Below are 24,845 nucleotides of genomic sequence, written 5' to 3'. Positions count from 1 at the left end.
ATCATGGCTAATCCACTTAGCCTGCACATCCCTAAATATTGCAGACAATTTAGTATGGACAATCCACCTAACCTGCACATCTTTGGACTATGGGAGGAAACTGGAGCACCTGGCAGAAGCCCACACAGACACAGGGAGAACATACAACTCCACACAGGCAGTCACCCAAGGCTGGAATCCAACCTGGGTTCCTGGTGAGGTAGCAGTGCTAACCACTGAGCCATCCTCTTATAAATGAATAAAAGAAAATTCAATGCTCCGATTATCTCCTGGTCCAAGCAACTTCAGCAGACCAAAGGAAGTACGACAAAGGTTTCCCAGGCTGTTTCAGGGATGGCAAGATCAATATGGAATTATGCAGGAGCATATGGGAGATGTGCATACTTTTCTCAAACACAAGAGGGCAAGATGCATTATCTACTGCAGAGACAGTGTGTTGAGGCACACATCAAATGCATGCATCTCACTTAAGGTCATGCTTCCCAGAGATTATGTTCCTCTCACAGGGCAGCAGAGACCAGCATCCTGAGTGCTCCAGGCACGTGATTGTACCTATAAGCACCTCTGATGATCAGTGTCCTTCAAGGTTGGGTGGAAGAGAAACAGGATGAATCAAAAAACATAACGCGTGCAAAAAGACAGCATTAATATAGTACAATGTGGACAGTGCTTGATTTTATATAACATTGACACATGTGCATCCAAGGAGATTTCGATGTTCTTTCATCCTTCCTGTCCACTGTGCGTTGGCAACTGCAACTGAGCTTTAAGGAGCCAGTAATATCCATGAGTTTGTTATCTGTTCTCTAACCTGGCTAAGCTTTACAAAGGATTTACTACTTCTGAGCTTTCAACCCTCACTTTATGCTGCACTGAACTACTGGTGACACATGGCTTCTTCTGATTCCCCATGGATACCAGGACTTTTCCAGAGCCCTGACTCCAACACTAAGCTGCATACTAATTGCTCGAACTTCTCTGAGTTCTAACTGCACACACAAACCTCTTGACTTCTGAGTCCCCACCTCCCCAATTCAGTATAGTTGCCTTTCAGCAGAGGAGTTAATTTCTGCATGGAGCTTGTTTCAGTCTTTTTCTTCTTCAATTAACTGTGACCATGAAATGCTCGCCAGTGACCCCTAACCTGTTCTGAGTGAAATAATCTCCAAAAACAAAGATTCTGCCTGAAGGGCCAAATAATAACCTCCTGTGTTGTACTATTCTAAGATTCTGTGATCATAAGAGATTACTGAATGCAACTGATCAGAGTATTAAGAATTGGATGAGTGGGGGGAATCTTAATCTATTTCTAAGATTCTAATTTTGATTGTCTCTCATATTTAACTATTTAGCAGTAATTTACTGTTTAAATTCTAAATTCCATCCAGACTTGAGCAGGTTTTTCAAATTTTCTACTTGCGAGCAGCTGATATCAGTTAACCAAGGAAACCAACTTTGACTAGTTTTCCTGTACCTGTGACTGAGCTGACTCAGAATATATAGATAGCACCTCAGTGCAAGTTAAGGGAGAAGGGGAATGAAGTACTCCTTTGTATTTTATTATTTTTTTCAGTCTGTAGGAGGTTCTTACTCTACTGCAGGGAAAAAAAGCTAGCTGTTGGTGAGTATCTAGGAAGTGGTTATGGTCTATTCTATTCCTAAGGCTTAAAATAGATTTGATTGATTGATTTATTGTCACATGTACCAAAGTACTGAGCAAAGCTTTGATTACGAACAGTACAGGCAGATCATTGTAAGCAAGGATGTACAGAGCAAAAAGACTTAGATAGAAGTATACAGCTTACATTGCACGGTTGTGCGCTAGGCGAGATCAACACTAGCAAGATCAGCATTATTTGAGGCCATTTATCATCATAACAGCCAGGAAGAAGCTGTTCTTGAATCTGCTGGTGCGTGTGTTCAGACTTCTTTATCTTCTGCCTGATGGAAGAGGTTGTAGAGATCATTGCCGAGATGGAAGAGGTTGTAGAGATCATTGCCGAGATGTGATGTGCCTTTGATGAATTTGGCAGCCTTCCTGCAGCATTGAGCCATGTAAGTGGAGTCCATGAATGGAAGGTTGGCTTCCATGATGATCCAGGCTGTGCACGCCACCTTACGGTCCTGGACAGAACAGTTGCCATACCAGGCCGTTATCTACCTGGACAGTATGCTTTCAATTGCTCATCTCTGGAAGTTTGTGAGGGTCCTTATGGACATGGCAAATTTAATGAGCTGCCTGAGAAAGAAGAGGCATTGTTGTGACATCTTGACTGTCGCATCTACATGGGAAGTCCAGGACAGATTGTCAGTTATTGTCATTCAGAGGAACTTGACACTGTCCACCCTCTCAACCTCAGTTCCATTGATGTAGAGGGGGGGGGTGTTCTCCTCCTCTCTTTCTGAAATCAATGATCAGTTTTGCTGACATTGAGAGAGAGGTTGTTCTCATTGTACCATGTCACCAAACCCTCTATTTCCCTTCTGTATTTTGACTTGTCGTTGTTAGATATCTGTCGTACTATGGTGGTGTTGTCAGCAAGCTTGTAGATGGTGTTCATTTGGAATTCGGCAACACATTTGTGGGTGTACAGGGAGTACAGAAGGGGGTTGAGGACCTATCCTTGGCGGAGGGGGCGCTCTAGTATTATAGAATAGGAAGTAAGATCAATAAAACTTACAAAAAGAAGCAGCAAATAATTAAATATAATGATTAAGCAGTTCATTAAAACATTAAGAATGGCAGGAGAAGTGCTACTTTGTGGTTGCAGGATGTGGGGGCTTCTGGATGCCAGTATAACCCAGGGCCAGCATATCTGAATTAAATATTGCGGCTGGAGTAGCTTTGGCTCCAAATCATTGAGCTGGAGGCAGACCTGCAGGTACTTAGAACTTACAAACTAACAATTCTAGTTGACTCTATTGTATTTTCACTTTGGCCATCGCAATGAAATGGGTTGCGCAATATAATTTTAAACCAATTTATTGATTGCTCTGCCCCTTACAGTTCATGTTTATCTTTTAAATTTCAGAGACTCTGTGCTTTTCAGCATTTCCCACCTTTCAAAAACTGACTGAAATTTTTTTGGTCTACTCTTTTTAGGTGTCATGGAGCATTAAACCATAGAGCTGCTTTACAGGTACGCAGATCTTGCAGGTTACAAACTGAGATTGGAAAGGACAGCAATTCCACTGTGGCAGGGCAACCAAAGAATGAATCATCAGATGCAGACCAATTTAAGACTGTATCCCAGTGTTGCCATTTCAGTGTTGCTTCAGCAGCATCCACTTGTGCAGATGAGCAAAGCAGAGAGAATCCTGTCTTTGAAGGAAACACAGAGGAAAACAGTGAGTATTGCCAAGCAGTTGCAGATTTTAATTGCTAATTAAAGCCATTTTAGTTAATTTAGAACCAAAGTTTTACCATTCATTTTATATTCTTTTCATTTTGTTGAGATTAAAGAGCTGATGGGCTTTCTGTACTCCAATTTCTGAATATGTAAAAATTATATTCAGTAGAGTATTGACCACATTTAAGTGGCAATTTGCAGTTATGACTAAATAATGCAGTAAATTTTGTTATCAATTTTAATTTTATCAATGCATGTATTTTGAATCCTAGCTGTGATTTTACTTCTTGTACCCAATTAGCCAAGTAATGGTACTTAATATTTTTGAGCTGGAAAACTCTTCAAATTTGCACTGGCTGTCCAGACATCACTATGAAGTTTTAGCAGCGCATGTATATTCTACCAAACATTTGATGTCAGCAGTGGAATTGTCTTAATTACTAGCATAATTTTAGTCAAAGGTCAGTGGAAATCCTGGCAGAAATGTTCAGCAGGGGCATTAACTTTTTATATGACCCTTGCAGAGGTTAATAACTTTTACAGACAAATTTGAACTTCCAGTTAATAGCTGAAAAAAAAAATGATGCAATAAGATTACGTCTTTAAATTGTTTACAAAACATAAAGCTAAATATTTCATTGCCTAACAAAATCTTTATGAGTAACTTATACTTTTAACCTCAGGCACCTTTCCCTATTTACTTAATACAGCAATAAGAAAGCCAATTCACAGATACGCTATATATATATTATGTTATGAACCAAGTTAATGGTCGCAGAATCACAGTGTTGTCATACAGTATAGAAATAGGCTCTTTAGCCCGCTATGTGAATGCCAACCAACCATCACAAACTATACTAATCTCACTTACCTGTGCTTGGTCCATGGCCTACAATGGCCTGGAATTTTAGCTGCTCATCCAGATGATCTTAAATATGTTGCCTCCACCACTCAGGCAGTGCATTCCACATTTCTACCATCCTTTGGGTGAAAAAGATTTTCCTCAAATCCGTCTAAGCTATTTACTCCTCACCTTAAACTTATGCCTTCTGGTCTTAGACATGTCTGCCATGGGAAAGAGATTCTCAAGATCTAAGCTGTCTGTGGCATTCATAATTTTGTATCCCTCAATCATCCTTCTGATAGTGCGGTGACCAGAACTGCACAGAAGATTCCATCTGTGGATAATCAATGTCTTATAAAGTTGTAAGGAGACTTCCTTGCTCTTATATTCTATGCTCTGGTGAAGAGCTGAAAATGTGTTGCTGGAAAAGCGCAGCAGGTCAGGCAGCATCCAAGGAACAGGAGAATCGACGTTTCGGGCATAAGCCCTTCTTCAGGAATGAGGAAAGTGTGTCCATCAGGCTAAGATAAAAGGTAGGGAGTAGGGACTTGGGGAGGGGCGTTGGAATTGCGATAGGTGGAGGGAGGTCAAGGTGAGGGTGATAGGCCAGAGTGGGGTGGGGGCGGAGAGGTCAGGAAGAAGATTGCAGGTTAGGAAGGCGGTGCTGAGTTCGAGGGATTTGACTGAGACAAGGTGGGGGGAGGGGAAATGAGGAAACTGGAGAAATCTGAGTTCATCCCTTGTGGTTGGAGGGTTCCTAGGCAGAAGATGAGGCGCTCTTCCTCTAACCGTCGTGTTGCCATGGTCTGGCGATGGAGGAGTCCAAGGACCTGCATGTCCTTGGTGGAGTGGGAGGGGGAGTTAAAGTGTTGGCTACGGGGTGGTTGGGTTGGTTGGTCCGGGAGTGGAGGTTGGGTTGGTGGGTCAGGTCAGGTCCACACCCCCCACCAACCCAACCTCCACTCCCGGCACCTTCCCCTGCAACCGCAAGAGATGCAAAACTTGTGCCCACACCTCCCCTCTTACTTCCCTCCAAGGACCCAAGGGACACTTCCATATCCGCCACAAATTCACCTCCACCTCCACACACATCATCTATTGCATCCGCTGCACCCGATGTGGCCTCCTCTATATTGGGGACACAGGCCGCCTACTTGCGGAACGATTCAGAGAACACCTCTAGGATACCCGGACCAACCAACCCAACCACCCCGTAGCCCAACCCTCCCCTCCCCCAAGTCCCTCCTCCCTACCTTTTATCTTAGCCTGCTGGACACACTTTCCTCATTCCTGAAGAAGGGCTTATGCCCGAAACGTCGATTCTCCTGTTCCTTGGATGCTGCCTGACCTGCTGCGCTTTTCCAGCAACACATTTTCAGCTCTGATCTCCAGCATCTGCAGACCTCACTTTCTCCTCAAGCATCCCATATACCTTCTTCGCCATTTTATGTACCTGTGCTAACACCTTCAGGGATCTATGGACTTGTACACCAAAGTCATGATGTTCCTCAGTATTCCCAATGACTTACCATTCATTGTGTATATCCTTCCCTTATTAGATCTCCCAAAATTCATCACCTCAGACTCTATACTGAGACCATCTTTCTCACTATCAACAATGCTACCAATGTTCCTGTATCTGCAAACTTACTAACTATATCTTCTGCATTCACATCCACTTGCCTAATGTACATAACAAACAGCAAGGGTCCTAGCACTGATCCCAATGGTAATACTGAACAATCTGGATCCCAGAATGTGACCTGGTTTAATTGACCATAGTTTCTATTTTGTTTACAATAGTGGTGAGTTATTGAAAATAATCACAAGAGATTGCATTTTAAAAAGAAAACATAAAAGCTTATTACACGGGCAAAAAAAAATCACGAACTTGACTATGCTAGAATTATTTGAAATGGTCTTATTAGAAATATCAGAAATATAGATTCAAACTCTTATACCCTCAACAACTAACTTACAGACACTCAAATCTCAGTGAAGGGTGGCCATGTCTCTATTTCAAAGTTCCCTGTTCACTTGGAAGCTATGGATGTAATTATTTCTTTTCAGCAAATTTCTATATTCACTCAATGCTATATTCTTTAATTGATCTCTAGTTCTAAGACACTTAATTGAACAGCTAAGGGTTCCTTAACATGGGATCCTTAAGCTCATGTCTTCCACCGTTTTCTCCTCTGGAGTTTCCTTCTAAGCAGTTAAGGACTTTTTCCCCACCCCTAACTGTTCTGCTGTTTTGAACCTTTCTGTCTGAATGAGCAGGCACACTCCTTAATTGTTTCTGGATATTATTGTTCTTTTATATATTCACCCCTCGTTATCCACTGATTCACTATCTGCATACTTGTGACCCCAGACCGTTTTTCTCATTCATTCATCTATTCTGATCATGGGATCTTTTGTGGTACAGTACATGCAACTGGAGTCTACATTTCTTGTTGTCCACCAAAAGTCGATGCCCTGTCCCCTGCGGATAGCAACCATTTAATGGACTGAATTCCTATCAACAGACAACAGCAGCTATATTTTTCACTCATGCCATCTTTTCCTATTGCACTGAACTGTTCCCCTGAAGGATTTAATCAACTCATTGAAATGCATATTAAGAAACAGCTGCCCAGACCTCCCGCTTACATTTACAGAACTCAAAAATGAAACTAAAAACATCAATTTTAAAGCTATGTTTTATTCACCCAATTTAGAACCCAGCTCTCAGCCACTAGTAGCATATCATGAATCTTCTTCATATGTTCTTTATGTAGTATTCTCTTAGAATAAGTCAATAAATAATTCATTGCTCCAATGAGTTTACTTCCAATCTTTTTCTTTCACAACCTGATAACCTCTAACCCCAAGCTGTCATTCATGGTGAATGTATTACTGGAGACCCTCCTGCCAGTGCAAGATAACTGAATATTCCTGCTTTATTTCAACTCCTCTCAAAACTGGGCCTGGGTTTTCACTCCTGGGTCGAGAATTCAAAGTCAAGACATCTCCTGATCCATGATCCATGAGATGATGGCTTGAGAGATCAGATTTTTGTTCTGAATTTGTGCAGTTCCTTGGGAGAAAGGCCAAATTACTCCAGAACAAGAGTAAAGGCTGCGAGGTATGCAGGTGGACTGCATGGAAGACTTTCCCTAGATTACAGGACTATGCTGAAGTTTAATTTTTAAAAGGACAAATAACATTCCTCCCATGTTCACGTCCCCTCCCCAGCTCATATCAGCTGATGTACCCTATCTACTAGACTTTTCTTTACACTAACTATGCCAAATGACCCAGTATCCATCATGGACAGTCCTCAGCACACATGCAGAGATAAAATAAAACAGGGTTTGGTAAAATGAAGTTCCAAATGTTTGCGGCAGATTTGATCATATTGAAAAATGAATTCTATATTTTAATTCTTTCAACTTGAACTTTTAACTTTATTTCTTTGTTTTTCTATCTTTCTGTCCTGTTTATTTCTGTGTCTTAAGATGACGCCAGAGAGAAGCAACATTATGCAACACTTTTGTGACATGTATTTGTGACAAATACTGTGAAAATACATGACAATAAATAAATAAACCACAAATAAATGAATAAAAATACTTTAAAACATTAAAGTTCTCCAACAACAAGCAATGAATTTCATAGTCCTACATCAAATAATCTCTAACCACATTTGTCAGTCACATAAATGGCTGACACCCTGAGGTGATCATGTGGAATTGCGATACCAGATAAAAGAACTAACCCAGCCGTTCAGTCTTCTAAATATTTGTTTATTAAAAAGCAGAGGAAGCATCACATAGGATACAACAGGTGGAGCAGAATGTTCATTTTAATGAGGGCTATCTGACCTAACCAAGAGGTCGGAAGCACCTCCCATCTATGAAGGTTCTGTTTGATTCTGTCAAATAAATGGGCAAAATTGGCTTTAAATAACCGATCAAAAGTAGAGAAAGCCCTCCTGCGACCATCTAAAAGGGAACCGAGATTCGCCCTCAGGATCAGGCACTCTTGGGAGACCACCCATGGGCATGGCCTCTGACTTCGCAAAATTGTCTTATAACCTGAGAAGTCGCCAAATAAATTGGTGCATTGTATCAGGTGTGGCACTGAGACTTTTGGGTTTGATAAGAAGACAAGAACGACATCTGCATACAGTACGATCTTCTGTGACATTGTCTCCACTTCTGGAGTGGTTATATTGGGATCCCTGCGTATTGCCTCCCCCAGCAACTCGATCACCAATGTGAAAAGCAATGGTGACAAGGGACAGCCTTGTTGACTGCCCCTACAAATATTAAAATTGCTTGACTGTATACCATTGGTGCAGACCGCAGCACGAGGATCACGATACAAAACCTCCAGCACCTGATGAAGGTCTTTCCCAGGTTAAACTGCCTCAAAGTATGGAAAACATATGGCCACTCAACCGTGTCAAATGCCTTTTCCACATCTAAGGAGCTCACCAGTCCCTGTACCAATTACTGTTGACATACTTGGATCATGTTAAGTAATCTCCTGACATTATCTGTCGATCTACGACCTTTTATGAACCCTGTCTGGTCTTCCTTAATGATGGAGGGCAGTACGGTTTTAGCCTTAGTGCCAGAGTCTTGGATAGGATTTTGAAGTGGACATTCAGGAGTGAAATGGGTGTATAGGAAGCACAGTCCTCCGGGGCCTTCCCTTTTTTAAGAATGAGAGATGTTTGCCTCTCTTAGAGATTGTAGGAGGAGGCCACAATCATGTGAATCATTAAACATACTAAGCATCAGCCCTGACAATATACTTAAATTCTTTATAGAACTCACTGAGGAGCCTGTCAGGACCCGGCACCTTCCCATTCTGGAGATGCCTCACAGCCTCCTGCACCTCTTGCTTTAACAATGAGGCAATGAAGAGAGACTCTTGTTTAGGGATCACTTCTGGAAGGTCCAAATCCTTAAAAAAAAGGCTCCATCATAACCCACCCACTTTTACAGCTTTCAGATTGGTATAATTCAGAGTAAAATTCCTGGACTGCTGCATTAAACCCAGTCATACCCATTCTGTTGCAGCTTCAAATGCTCTGCATCATCCAAGTGTGTTTCTTGTAATAAGGCAACATTCAACCTTTTAAGGCTGGAAAGTACCTTCTTCCTCTTGACAGGTGAATGACTCCCCTTAATATTCCAGGTGCACATCCTTGGCCATAACCTTCCATAACACCATCTCGACTCCAGAGAGGAAGAACCTGAACTACAGATTGCTGAGCTTTAATGCAAAAGAATCCACAAAACCCAAAAACTAAACAGAGTAAAATAAGTGCAGCTAACAAATTGACAAAACTTACAAAAATGATGTCCAGCAGAAACAAAGACAAAAAATAGCCAAAGTCACTGATTGGAGGAATTACCACCCCCCCCCCCCCCCCCCCCCCTTCATATGGGATATCTACACATCCTAAAATCCAACTAACCATCCCAACCACCCCCTCAGCTCCTACCGGCTAGGGTCGCACCACATACACCAACTACCCAGTAGAGAGTTAGCACTAGACAAGTAAACTAAAAGTAAATATGTCACCCATCTCTTTATAATAACTTAGAAATTAAAGATAAATACTCTCTCCATCCCGGACATTATTTCACGTAACTTTATTACCAGAATGGAGACTCCACCAAGTCCTTTTTAAAGAAGAGCAAACCCAAACAGCTCTGTCTTCTACACCTATTCGGCCGTACAACTTAGGTCAACATGTCCACAAAGTTCTTTGCTTTATCTTGCGAGTCGAACAAATGTATGGATCCATTACGATTGATCTAAAGCACTGCTGTAGATCTTAAAGAATACTGGATCTCAAGTTCTTTCAACCTCCTCTTGATGCCATCATAAAACTTCCTTTTCCAGACCACTGCTGAGGAGAAGTCTTGAAAGAAATGTGACCCTGGAGCTGTCGTCTGGTCCCTCCTCTGGGCTCTAGAGGCTTCCATGACCCTCTGCTTGTCTTTATAATGATAGGACCTTACCAGGACAGGGTGTGGCTGCTGATCCGCACCTGGTTTTCTTGCCATGATCTGGTGGGCTCTTATCCTTCCCTTCTCAACCTCCAAACCAAGGAACCCCGGGAACCACTTCTGGAAGAACTTCACCAGCCTCTGTCTTTCTGTCTCCTCCGGTATGCCAACAACATGCAGGTTCTTTCTTCTGCCCCTGTTTTCAAAATCGTCTACCAGTTCCAACAGACCATGGACCAGTGTTTCCAAGGCTTCAGTCCGGTTCTTGGAGGAGTCAGTCTCTGCCTCTACTCCTGCAGCCCGGCGCTCGAGTTTATCGGTCCTTTTTCCCAACTCTTGCAGCATAGCAGATCCAGGACCTAGCTTCTCTTCAATTTTTTCCAGGATCTGCCTCCCCAGGACCTCACAAGATTTGGCCAGCTCCTCAACTAGGGTCTGGTCAGTAAGCAAGCCCACTGCTTCAGAGGGATGGGCTGTGGCCCTGGCCCTGGGCAAACTTCCTCCTTTCTTCAGCATTCTCCAGCTGCAAAGACAAAGGTAAGTAGATTTTTTTTCAGGTTTCTAGCTCCTTTACTGAGTTTTTACTCACAGTAAAATGTTTGACGGGTTCTGGCTCTGTCGGGTTGTTATTGCAGCATGGATCCCTGCAAATGCAATCCTAACAGTACGCCGCTATCTTGGACGACCCAAGAGTTAGGTCACTTAATGTGAAATCAGGAGGCTTTGTTTGCGCAAAGGTGTTAGAAATCTAGCAGGAAGAAATTAAATAGATCGCTTATTCCTTTTTTGATCATGTAACCGTGACTGATTTCCAGGCCTTCCAAATTAAGATATTATTGTGGATAAATCACCGTATAGTTACCTTTTAATTCAACTACTTATAATGAGTTTTATAGACAACCAAGTACTGAAACAATAATTTAGACTTTTTTGCATATAGCAACCAAAATAAGACCCCTCAAGCAAGCCAGTTAAGCCTCGCAACCCAATTTAGGGCTATTGCTTGATTAATGATGGAATCTGAGTCTAGATTAGAGTAGTGCTAGAAAAGCACAGCAGGTCAGGCAGCATCCTGCTGTTGGATACTGCCTGACCTGCTGTGCTTTTCCAGCACCACTCTAATCTAGACTCTGGTTTCCAGCATCTGCAGTCCTTGTTTTTACCTAATGATGGAATCTGGCCAGGGTTTCACCAACAGTAGTCCGTCTCTGGAAGCGTACACGATTCAGTCCTTATGCAGTGTAGATCTGTGAAATTCTGCTACTAACTTGATCTGGTATTGGGATTCTTATCCAATTTTCTGTCTTTCAAGTTTGTGGTGTGACTATTGATTATTCAATAGATTTTTTTATCCCCAACATTGATTATTCTTTTTGGAGACCTCAAGTCTGTAGCTTGCCTCCCCTTCAGAAGTAGTTTTCCTGTTCCTTGTTACATTCGGGGTTAGCTATCTGTTTAAAACACTTCTTTTCCTGCTGCTAGCTCCTTAAATTGTTCTGCCAGGAAATCCTTGTCCTTTGTGGCAATAAAGCATCCAATTTATCAAGTAATATATGAGAATTACCATTTTTTTTCTCTTTATTGTTTATTCTACAATAGCTGTTTCTGTCTTCACCCCTCTTTCCCTTATATATTTTTAATAGACTTTGTACAAAAATAAGATCGATAACAGGTATTTAATGAGAATAATAATTTTCCTATCACACACAGGCGTTTATCTTATTAAAAGCAAAAGTAATTTACAAATAATATCTGAGCAAAGCTTTTGAAATTCAGTGTTTTCATTTGAGAATTATTTGAGAAAAAGGTAATGGACAGAATATGCTGTGAGGAAAATAAAAATATCTCAGTAGTAGAGCTGGTTGAATTATACTGATACATTCTGTGGTATTGGATAAATTATGCTCACTAAATCAGGTTTGGGAACAATTATCAAGTACAAGCTCAGGTTTTTGTGATGAACTCTACACAAAAACTTGTTGCAAATGGGAATTGAATAAATATGCATAATGTGTAATTGTTTAAGTCTTTATTTTGGATATTAGCAATATCAGTTACTGAGAAAAAAATGCATGAAAAATTCCTCAGTATTTTGTAACAATATCTAGAAACTCACGTGTAGTAGTTAATGGGAATCATACAATGTGAAGCCTTCGATTTGAAATATCTGTTGCATTAAAACATGATTAAGTAGGTCACAATGTCCTATGTTATTAAATTTAATGTTTAATTGATTTTACTTGCTACTTTGCAAATTTCTTGTGTCATTTTGGGTTTAGTTTAGCTTTCTGCACACTGCAATGTGCAAGTATTATTTGAAACCAATATGCGTGACAATATTTTGTTTATTAAACCATGATGTTGCAAGTGATTTTTGTCCAATTTCTATGCCCTTACTATTATGTATAAAGAAGAAATATGGAAATTTCATTACTGTAATATTGTGCCACACAAGTTAAGAATTATCTGAAGAAAGCTACGAGGCAATAATTGTAAGAGAGAAAGAAACTATCCCAATCAAAACAGTTGGCTGATATTGTTAAGTTGGGTAAATTGATCTCACAATATCAAGTTTGGGCCAAATTATCAGGCAGAAACTTGCATGTTTGGGAGAGAACTGAATGTTCACTAATAAAGAAAGATACAAACAGCAGTTTAATGAATACATTCAATCCTATAGAATAGTTTGTTTCTTTCATCAAAAAAACTTCAGAAATACTTCATGCCCGAATGCAGGCTCATCTTTCTTAGCTTGAACTTCTGCAGGCTGCAGCAGCAAAGTCATGGAGGAGGTGGAGGACCCAGCTACGTCTGGAGTGTCCTGAAAAAAATCTCTGGAGTTAATTTGTAGTTCTTTTCTCTCTGGGTGCCCACTGGCACTATCCCATCTCTGAGAGGAAAGGACACCTGGAGTGAGTTTGAAGTCCTTCACCTTCTCTCACCCTGTCATTGATGTAGAACACCTATGACCAAAATAATCCAGTGCAAAGTTGTGCATATATCTAGCAGACTGAGTAGTTGATATTGTCTCTCCATGATGATTGGCACTCTCTGCATTGGCACAGCCAGATGCATGCTTGCCGAAACCAGCACAGTACAGATAATGTTGGTGGACTCCTTCATCCTCTGATCCAGTTTACTGTCTCTGACAAATATGCATGTGATTCCTGTGCCTTTGGCAAAGTCATTAATGACCAAGACTTTGAGATCTTTTATGCCTGGAGCTGAGCAGGTGTCTGCTCTCTGGCAGTTTTCAGAATGCCATAGATCTGGATAAGTTCTTCCTCTGCTAGCTGCACAAATATTTCAGTGATGTGCTCACCAGAATGTGTTCCTGAGTCTAATCAAGATGGAATACACATTGAGATGGATGTCTCTAAGCTGGTGGAAGCCTTACCAATGAAGATTTAATGGCTTGCTTCTCAGAGGTGGAGTGAGAGTGTCTGGCCTCTTTGTGAAGGTTTGTTGTGTGCTGCCAGTGTCTACATAAGAAAAGAGAGGGAATTAGTTTTGTAAGTGGAAGAAAAGTTTGTGTAAGTTAAGAATCACTATCTACACTTCGCAAGGCAACCTGTTCGAATTTTCCCATCTATTGCTGTGTATACCTAGACTGGACAACCTCATCCCATAGAAGCGAAAATTATAACAGACTGAGACTTCCATATTTAAGGATCCTTCCAAACCACCCAAGGGGACAGTTTCAACATTTGGCAGTCTATACATTTATCAAAAACTTGACTAAAATTATGCTGGCAGAGCATTACAGCTTCATAACAATTGCTGTGCAAAGAAGACAAGAGTTGGACACACATGGACCTTTACTGGTATCTGGTGCAAAATATCAAAGATAGCAAACAAGGCTATTTACATCAACCTCTAACAAAGGATTTCTAGTCAGTTGATGATCAGGTGGGGGCTGAGCATAGATAAATCATTACACTGTATGTATTACTCACAGTTATCCATGAAATATTCACTACGTTACAATTATTCTTTTCTGCAGTTTCCTGAAGAAGAAAGACAAAAGGAGTGATTGTTCTCAAGGTAGCAGGGTTAATTGTACAAGGTTGAGGCTGTTTTCCCAGGAGAGTTGGACGTTGAGGGGTGACCTTTATAGAGGTTTATAAAATCATGAGGGGCATGAATAGGGTGAATAGCTAAGGTCTTTTTCCCAGTTAGGGGAGTCCAAAACTGGAAGGCATAGGTTTAAGGTGAGAGGGCAAGATATAAAAGGAACCTAAGGGACAATCTTTTCACACAGAGGGTGATATGTGTATGGAATAAGCTACCAGAGGAAGTGGTCGAGGCGGGTACAATTAGAATATTTAAAAGGCATCTCAATGGGTACATGAATAGGAAGAGTTTAGAAAGATATGGGCTAAATGATGGCAAATGGGACAGGATTAATTTAAGTTATCTGATCTGCTTGGATTAGTTGGACTGAAGGGTCTGTTTCTGTGCTGTACAACTCTATGACTCTAAAGCAAAATTATTCATTTTTAAGCAACCTTTTAAAAAGTGACCTGCAGCTTTTTAAAACATATTAGGATTTATTTCATCTCTCATGGCTGTATTACATAGCTGTTGGGCCTGCATATTCATACATCAGAGCTCATAACAATTGGGGCAGTGATTCCTGTAGAAATGTCCAGTGAAACCGACCCTTTGTACCTCTGGCACAAGTGGGCCTCTATCATGAGTCAATCCAAAGACCATTTTTGATATTCTAGATACAAGTTTGGAATTTTTACTCCAATGATTATCAGTCTTACTAACATCCATGCCATTCATCAAACATCCATCTATTCTAATTCTATTTTCTAACACTTGGCCTTGTATGCTATGGTGGGTTGAGTCTTTATCTAAATAGTGCTTACATGTTTTGAGGATTCTCATCTCTACCACCCCTTTAGACAGTGAGTTTTATCCTAACTTGAGGAATGCTAGCAATGGAATCTTTTTTCCATTTTCATACTCAATATCAGCAATAGTGTGGTTTAGATGCAGGATAAATTCTGTCCATTAACATGTTGTAGAATCCCATGGAAGAGGGATTCCTATATATAAAACACCTGATTACATATCAAGCTATAGATAGATTGGATATGAGTTGACATTGTAAAAACTAATTACTGCAAACGTGTAATGTGACAATAAAAAATGTTACTTTCATAGAATGTTTTCACAACTCTAACAGTTTCTTATTGAATACTATTCATGCTTAATTTGGCATGGTAACAACAATGTGCACTAAAAGCAAATTATGGTCATCTATAAATTTTAATGGTAGGTTAGCCAAGTATGAACAGTGAAGTTATTTTTTTACAAATAGCATTGTTTGCTTTCCAATAACCAGCAATGAGTAACTATCGGTTCTGAGATTCAATCTTGTCTAATCTCCAAGTATCTGCCCTGTTTGAGCCACTGTGCTATATACCATGAGTTTACTGCTACCAGTAAAATGTTTGGTGCTTCAGCTATAAAAAAAACTAAAGACACATTATTTAGGCCTAAAATTTAGACTTTAAAATGCCTATCATAAAATATAATAAGATTCTTAACTATTCATGATCCTTGATCAGAAATGGTTCAGTACTAAATCTGTGGTGCATCATCTAGTATAGTACTCTCAATCTGGAAAAATCTAGATTGCTATCAATTCAATTGTCAGCACAATATGCAATCAAGTATGAAATCATTTCAGTAGATGGAATATAATAGTAATATTTTATTTGTTTTACTTCCACCATACTGCTGACTGAAGCATGTGTTTTTTTGGAGTTAGATGAAAATGTATGAGAGGACACTCATAACCAATGGCCAATTTTTTGTGCTGCAAATTCTGGGGAGAATTTCAGCCCCAGAACTCATGATGAGTGAGAAGACAATTGGAAAGTTTAACAGTATTTTTATGAAACCGAAGTCTCACCATAAATACGTCTACTTCTGTTTTGACTGCAGTATGTTTTGGAGTATCAAAGTAACCCATTCTGAAAAGATGGATATATAATTGTAATCCATAAATCAGTTTGATATGGATGGGAATAGCACAAAATTAAGCTCTTTAGTCCACTGAATTTGTATCACCTCATTCAAAGAGTAGCAAAGCTAATCTTGCTCCTTTGCAAAATTTCTGTATTTTTCTCCATGAAGTAATAAACCAATTCACTTTTGGAGTCATCTGTAGAACAGCCATCTACCGTTTTACTAGGCAGAGCATTTCAAATCTTAACCACTCATTTTGTAAAAACCTATGGTGTTGCCTCCAATTCTTTTGCTAATTATCTTAGATCTGGTTATTGTTTATTTCAAACATAGAAATCCCTTTCTTTTAAACTTCATGAGTCTTCACTCCCCGAAGGCAATCAGTGAGATTTCGTTCCTGCTATCTTGGCAGTGAGTTAAATTTAAAGCTAGGTCTCAGTGAACCCAGCAGCGTAAGGGTGAAAAGAGCAGTCAGATCCAGTAAATTACTTTTTTTTTGTAGTTCTGCTTGTCAGCCAGGAAGACTAAGAGTGTTCTTCCCCATCTCCATCAAATCATACTTTCCATCTGCCCCAAACCCCTCCTACTATGAGCAAATCAAGAATACTTAAAGCCTCGATTTTCCTGATCAACCTCTAATCATCTAACTTGATAATTTCTTTGAAAATACTCCAGTGAAACATCTTGGGACATTTCATATGATAATTATACTTATATAAATAAAATATTATTTTTATTATAGATTTGTTGCTTGTGAGCTATTTTAGCTCTGTTGATTAGCATGCATGTAGTCCTACTTAATAGTTTCAGCAAGTTCTTTTGACATGCTCTTCTACACTCCTCATTGACCCTGGTTTGATTTCCAAGCACATTGCTGATGGGTAAGTGACAGGTGGCAGGCCATCAGGTGACAAATCGACAGGAAAAAAATTTATATCATGCAGAAATGAAAAGTTGTTGGCTGAGAGTGAGGCAACAATCTCATTAAGACATCTGCATTTTTATTAATTCCACAGAGAATTGAAAAATAACCAAATGTACATGATTTATGCATTGTGTTATCAAATCATCATGTTGCAATATGTAAAGTCCAAAAATATCTTTTTTCCAATTTTTTTTAATTGAATCAAACTTTTTTCCAAATTATAAGACAAAATACACATTTTCACACCATTCTCCCAGCTTTGTGTGCACATACAAATGAGGAGCAGAACTGGGCCATTCAGGCCTTCAAGGAGACAGTGAGAAATGCAGATGTTAAAGATCAGAGTCAAAAAATGTGGTGCTGGAAAGGCACAACCGGTCAGGCAGCATCCAAAGAGCAGGAGAGTCGACTTTTTGAGTATAAGCTCTTCTTCAGGAATGTGATGAGCTTATGCTTGAAACGTCGACTCTCCTGCTCCTTGGATGCTGCCTGACCGGCTGCCCAATCAGCTCCCTCACCCCAAACCTCTCTGCCATTCAGTAAGATCATGGTCAATTGGTTTGTATTTTGACCACATTTCCAACTATCCCTAATAATCTTATTTCTTGTTGTGTGAAAAAAATCAGTCTACGTCCAGCTTAAAAATATTCAATGACACTGGCTCTTCAGCCTTCAGACTTTTTGAGACTCATGCACTTTCTGGAGATTTTTCCCAGTTATTCCCATTGGCTTCAATTTTGCTATGGCTGCTTCATGCCATTTTCAGTCAAATGCTGCCTGATGTTAAAGGCAGTCTTTCTCACATCTCCTCTGGAGTTTAGCTCTTTTATCCAAGTTTGGATCAAGGCTGTAATGAAATCATGAACTGAGAGTTGTTCACTTTAGCTTTCACCAAGGCCGATGAGCAGTTTATTGCTGAGCAAGTGCCACTTAATAGCACTGTCAATGAGCCTTTCACCATTGTATTGATGATCAAACGTGGATTGGCAGGGGTACAATTGGTTGGGTTAGTTTTGTCTTGTTAATTGTGGATATGACATACCTGTACAATTTTACATATTCTTAGGCACATGCCAGTGTTGTAGCTGTACTGGAAAAGCTTGTTTAGGGGCCCAGCTAGTTCTTGAGTACAAATTTTCAGTTCTATTGTTGGAATGTTGTCCAGGCCTAGAGCTTTTAAAGAGCAGTTATTTAGTGCATTCTGTCATTTCTTGATGTCATGTGGAATGAATTGAAAAGGTCAAATGCTGACAACTATAGTGCTGGGGACCTCAGGAGGAAGCCAAGATGAATCATCCACTTGAAAGTTCCAGCTGAAGATGAATACAAATGCGTCAGCCTTATTTTTTACACTGATTGCTGGGCTCTTCTGTCATTAAGAATGCGAATCCTTCCTGTTATTTCTTAATTGTCTGCTGCCATTGAATGCTGGATGTGGAGGGATTGCAGAGCTAACCTGCATGTAGGATTGTTTAGCCTTGTCTATTTCATGTTGCGTCCTCTGTTGGACTTGCAAGTTGTCCTGTGTGTAGTTTCACCAGGAAGACACCTCATTTTTTTAAGTATACCTGGTGTTGTTCCTGACATTCTCTCCTGCACCCCTCATTGAATCAGATTTAATCTCCCACGTTGATGGCATTTTTAGTAGAGTGGGAGCTTGATGAACAATTATGGTTAAATATAATTGTGCTCCTCTTGATGGCCCACGTTACCTCATGGATACCCAATTTTGAGTTGCTAGTTCCAATTGAAGTCTGTCCCATTTAGCATGGTAATGGTGTCGCACAACACAGTGAAGGGTATCGTCAATATGAAAATTGGACTTTACTTCCACAGAGATTGTGCACAATAATTCCACAGCACATTCTTCACCTGAAGGAGGGAAGTGTTACATTAGCATGGAACATGAACACAATGCCTACATTTATAGATACAGGTAGAGATTTCAGTCCCTAGAGCTGAGATTGTCTCGGAGTCTTCTTTGTAAGAGGAATGTGGAATGGGCATGTTAAGTGTCAAAGTTTTCTTAATGAAAGATGGTCTGTATCATCACAGAGCTACAGTTGATGAAAACCAGTAAGATGTTAGATCATGTATGTGCCTGGAAGGGTTCATCCTGAAACCACATTCAGTGGTCATTTCCTGCCCTGTGCAAGCCTTTGGTGAAAAGCTATTCAATGTGTATGCACTCTTAGTTGTGAAACAAGGTCAGAAACATTGGTGCATAAGCTGTTGAATGTTTTAGATCTTTTTTTATGTTTTAAGTGTGTATCCTGGTAGATGTGTGGGAGACAGTACCAATGTGGGGCCAGTAGAGCTACATTGGAAGCTGCAGTGAAAGTTACAGAGATTGATTATACATGAGGCATCTGATGAAGATCCCAGGCACCTAATTTTGTGTGTGACAGTCTTCTGTCCAAGGCAAACGTGCAATGCTAAATCATTCATAAGGATATGAAGTATCAAAGAGACAGTGGTACAAATCTTATTGGAGCATTAGTCATTGTGGACTCCATAGTTAGGGGGACAGATAAGAGATTCTGTGGGAACGAGAGAGACTCACGGTTGGTGTGTTGCCTCCTAGGTGAAAGGGTCCATGATGTCTCTGATCATGTTTTCGGGATCCTTAAGGGGGAGGAGAACCAAGTAGGCACCAATGACATAGGTAGGAAAAGGGAAGGGATGTAAAGCAGAAATTCAAGGAAGTAGGGTGGAATTCTAGATCTAGAGCAAACAGAATTGCTATCTCTGGTTTGTTACCTGTGCCACATGCTAGCGAGGCGAGGAATAGGAAGAGAGAGGAGTTCAACATGTGGCTACAGGGATGGTGCAGTAGAGAGGAGGGACCTAAAGAGAGCTAAGAAGAGCCAGGAGGGGACATGAGAGTCTTTGGCAGGTAGGATCAAGGAAAACCCTAAAGCGTTCTATAGGTATATCAGTAATAAATAAATGACTAGAGTAAGATTAGGGCCAGTCAAGGACAGTAGTGGAAAATCGTGCTTGGAGACCGAGGAGAAAGGAGAGTCACTAAATGGATATTTTTCGTCAGTATTCACACTGGACAAAGACAATGTTGTTGTGGAGAATTCAAAGTTTGTGAGAAGATTTGTAGCTCGGGTTCTCATTGTTGTGGTTCTGTTCGCCGAGCTGGGAATTTGTGTTGCAGACGTTTCATCCCCTGTCTAGGTGACATCCTCAGTGTTTGGGAGCTCCTGTAAAGCGCTTCTGTGATGTTTCCTCCGGCATTTATAGTGGTTATAAATGCCGGAGGAAACATCATAGGAGGCTCCCAAGGACTGAGGATGTCACCTAGACAGGGGACGAAACGTCTGCAACACAAATTCCCTGTTGTGGAGAATACTGAGATACAGGCTATTAAAATTGACAGGATTGAAGTTCATAAGGAGGCAATTCTGGAAAGTGTGAAAATAGATATGTCCCCTGGGCCAGATGGTGTTTATCCTAAGATTCTCTGGGAAGGGAGGGAGGAGATTGCAGAACCTTTAGCTTTGATTTTTGTCGTCCTTGTCTACAGGAATAGTGCCAGAAGACTGGAGAATAGCAATGTCCCCTTATTCAAGAAGGGGAGCAGCGACAACCCTGGTAATTATAGACCAGTGAGCCTTACTTTAGTTATGGGTAAAGTGTTGGAAAGAATTATAAGAGATAGGATTTATAATCATCTGGAAAGGAATAATTTAATTAGGGATAGTCAATACAGTTTTGTGAAGGGCATGTCATGTCTCACAGCCCTTATTGAGTTCTTTGAGAAGGTGACCAAACAGGATGAGGGTAAAGCGGTTGATGTGGTGTATATGGATTTCAGTAAAGCATTTGATAAGGTTCCCTGTGGTAGATTATTGCAGAAAATATGGAGGCATAGGACTGAGGGTGATTTAGCGGTTTGGATAAGAAATTGTCTAACTGAAAGAAGACAATTGATGGGAAATGTTCATTCTGGTGTTCAGTTACGAGTGGTGTACCGCAAGGATCTGTTTTGGGGCCATTGCTATTTGTCATTTTTATAAATGACCTGGATGAGAGTATAGAAAGGTGATTAGTAAATTTGCAGATGACACTAAGGTCGCTGGAGCTGTGGACAGTGCTGAAGGATGTTGCAGGTTACGGAGGGACACAGGTAAGCTGCAGAGCTGGGCTGAGAGGTGGCAAATGGAGTATAATGCAAAAAATGTGAGGTGATTCAGTTGGGAAGGAGTAGCAGGAATACAGAGTACTAGGCTAATGGTAAGATTCTTGGTAGTGTAGATGAGCAGAGAGATCTCAGTGTCCATGTGCACAGATCCCTGAAGGTTACCACCCAGGTTGATTGGGTTATTAAGAAGGCTTTTATTGGTTGAGGGATTGTTTTTTGGAGCCGTGAGGTCATGTTGCAGTTGTAAAAAACTCTAGTATGGCCGCACTTGGAATATTGAGTACGGTTCTGGTTGCAGCATTACAGGAAGGATGTGGAAGCATTGGAAAGGGTGCAAAGAGGATTTACCAGGATGTTGCCTGGTATGGAGGGCAGGTCTTATGAGGAAAGGCTGAGGGACTTGAGGCTGTTTTCATTAGAGGGAAGAAGGTTGAGAAGTGACTTAATACAGACATACAATATGATCAGAGGATTAGAGAGGGTGGACAGCGAGAGCCTTTTTCCTCAGATGGTGATGGCTAGCATGAGGAGACATAGCTTTAAATTGAGGGGTGATAAATATGGACAAATGTCAGGGAGTAGTAAGGGCATGGAACACCCTGCCTGCAACAGGAGTAGACTCACCAACTTTAAGGGCATTTAAATGATCATTTGATAAACATATAATTGATGATAATGGAATAGTGTAGGCTTCAGATTCATTTCACAGGTTGGCCCAACACCGAAAGCCAAAGGTCCTGTACTGCGCTGTAATGTTCTGTTTTCTAATACAGGAAATTATATATCCATAGGGAGATGTTTCGTTGCTGGAGGAAGTTGCAGAGATATGGAGTGGTACAGGTGCTGGAGTACGCTGATCCCCACAACTGCCTCTATGCAGACTAGCTTCATCAGTCAGGTTGGCCTCCTGTTGTCATCCCTGAGGAAAATAAATATCCTTGTGTCCTGGATAGCCTTCAATAGAACTTTGAGGATGGTGTTGCTTGGTATGGTGCTATTTTTTTGCCTGGTCTCTGATAACTCCAAGAGTGGATGGGAGTGATGAGCAAAAGTTTAGTGATGCAGTGGGTTGCAGATAGTTTAGTGTCTTCTGGATGCCTTCTAGCTATGCCTCTTAACGTTAGAATCCGGAATGTCTGAGATCAGATTCAGAACTCATGTTTAACCTATGCACACGTATATGATGAGTTTAGAAAAACATAATCAACTGGCAAAAAACCTAATCCAATCAAGTGTCCAGACTTAATCTAAAAGAAACAAAATTTTACTCAATAAGTGCATCATTATTGCTGAGCAGCTTGTTGTATCTGAAAAATTAATTTTATATTTGTTGAATGTTACATTTCTCAATTATCATGAAAATATTGTTTTAAACAAGTTTATTTCTGTTTTTACTTCAGTCCCATGTCCAGGTCTCAATAATCTATTAGGCTGTCAGTAAAATTTTAATTAAAAGTGGAAAATTTCCATTTTTTTTTACTTCCTGGTTTACTATTCATTAGAGTATTTCAGTGTGATTGGCTACTTAGGCTGCGTGCTGATATCCATGTTGCTAGTGGCTTGGATAACATCTTGACTTGGCAGCAGATTCTAACTGATTTTGGGAAAGGGGCAATCCACACCACAGAGACTGTCAGATCATTTCTTTGCAATCAGCTTAAGTTCCATCTTTTCGTTGCTGACCTCAAAATCTAGCTGTTATGTCCAGAAGTGTTAAATTTCAAACCCTTTTCAAGTTTAAGCTATGTTTTCTTTTAATGCTACTATATCATGTCACTCCTTATTGATGCTACTATTACCTGCTCAATTTTAATTAGCATTCTGGAGCATTCACATACTTCCAATCAATTCTGATATGATTTTTCTGGTACATTTCAGTTTTTAAAGACAAAAGCTAGCATTATCCCTTTAATATTTTTTCGTCCCTTGCTAGTTGCTGGTTTACATCTCATGCCCATGTTGTTATTAATCATTTCTTTTGTCTTTTACTTGTATTGTTGTATATACATGGACTTTAGTAAGGCGTTTGATAAGGTTCCTCATGGTAAACTAATAGAGAAAGTGAAGTCACATGGTGTGCAGGGTGTTCTAACTAGGTGGAGACAGAGAATAGAAGACAGAGAATAGTAGTTGAAGGGAGTTTCTCGAAATGGAGAAAGGTGACTAGTGGTGTTCCACAGGGGTCAGTATTGGGGCCACTGTTGTTTATGATATACATAAATGATCTGGAAGAGGGCACTGTTGGTATGATCAGCAAGTTTGCAGGTCACACAAAGATTTGTGAAGTAGCAGAAAGCATAGGAGACTGTCAAAGGATACAGGAGAATATAGATAGACTGGAGAGTTGGTCGGAGAAGTGGCAGATGGAGTTCAATCCAGATAAATGTGAGGTGATGCATTTCGGGAAGTCTAATTCTCGAGTGAATTATACAGTAAACGGAAGAGCCTTGGGAAAAGTTGATGAGCAGAGAGATCTGGAAATTCAGGTCCATTGTACCCTGAAGGTTGCACAGCTGGAGAGAGTGGCCAAGAAGGCATATGGTATGCTTGTCTTCATTGGACGGGGTATTGAGTATAAGAGGTCATGTTAAAATTGTACATGACATTGGTTTGGCCGCATTTAGAATACTGTGTACAGTTCTGGTCGCCACATTACCAAGAGGATGTGGATGCTTTGGAGAGGGTGCAGAGAAGGTTTACGAGGATGTTGCCTGGTATGGAAGGTGTTAGCTATGAAGAGAACTTGTGTAGGTTAGGTTTGTTTTCATTAGAAAAAAGGAGATCGAGGGGGGACCTTATTGAGGTCTACAAAATCATGAAGGGTATAGACAGGGTAGATAGGGATAAGCTTTTTCCCAGGGTGAAGGATTCAATAACAAGCGGTCATGCTTTCAAGGTGAGAAGTGAAAAGTTTAAGGGGGATACACGCGACAAGTACTTTACACAGAGTGTGGTAGGTGCTGGGAATGCATTGCCAGCAGCGGTAGTAGAGGCAGGCATGGTAGATTCATTTAAGATGCATCTGGACAGATGCATGAGTCGGTGAGGAACAGAGGGATACAGATGCTTAGGAATTGGGCGACAGGTTTAGACAGTAGATTTGGATTAGCCCAGGCTTGGAGGGCCAAAGGGCCTGTTCCTGGTCTGTAAATTTTCTTTGCTCTTTGTTATTTATTTCACTGTAACCTATTCCAGTAGTTTTAATAATCCTGCTGTCTAAGTCTCAAACAGAATATTTTATTACACTTCCATCTGCACTGTAGGGATTCTATATTTCTGTTCTGTGATTTTAAATACTCTTCCAAATTAATTTATATTACCTCCTGTGATAATTTACATTGTAACCTTTTTCCTTGCCTTTGGCAAGGAATTAGACTTGCACTTGGACGCAGGTCTAAGAATGGAAAGCAACTTATTTAAAAACATAAACAACTTACTACTCCATCCTGTGCACTTTGCTGTGTAGTTTAACTTATTCATCTAAAAAAAGAACTTATTAAAAAAAACCTAGTGACAACTTATTGAAAATTTGAGTTAGTGGTTTAAATGCACTTGTTTGTGTTTTCTTTTAATTGCA

General features: G+C 40.4%; 1 protein-coding gene across 5 annotated transcripts in view; it reads left to right on the top strand.

Moving 5' to 3' along the window:
• The window catches only part of lnx2a (ligand of numb-protein X 2a), a 112,643-nt gene that overhangs the window by 63,579 nt on the left and 24,219 nt on the right, over window positions 1–24,845 (top strand). For all 5 annotated transcript variants that reach the window (XM_043692006.2, XM_087988195.1, XM_043692005.2 and 2 more), the window contains one exon: window positions 3,104–3,348. In XM_043692006.2, the coding sequence (XP_043547941.2) occupies window positions 3,104–3,348 (245 nt within the window). The remainder of the gene's footprint in view (window positions 1–3,103; window positions 3,349–24,845) is intronic.

This window comes from Chiloscyllium plagiosum, unplaced genomic scaffold (assembly GCF_037043375.1).
Source record: "Chiloscyllium plagiosum isolate Xiang-an unplaced genomic scaffold, Cpla_swu_hap1 HiC_scaffold_6, whole genome shotgun sequence".
In the NCBI taxonomy this organism is placed as follows: domain Eukaryota; kingdom Metazoa; phylum Chordata; class Chondrichthyes; order Orectolobiformes; family Hemiscylliidae; genus Chiloscyllium; species Chiloscyllium plagiosum.
Note: the sequence above shows the minus strand (reverse complement) of the source record. Positions and strands in the feature narration are given on the sequence as shown.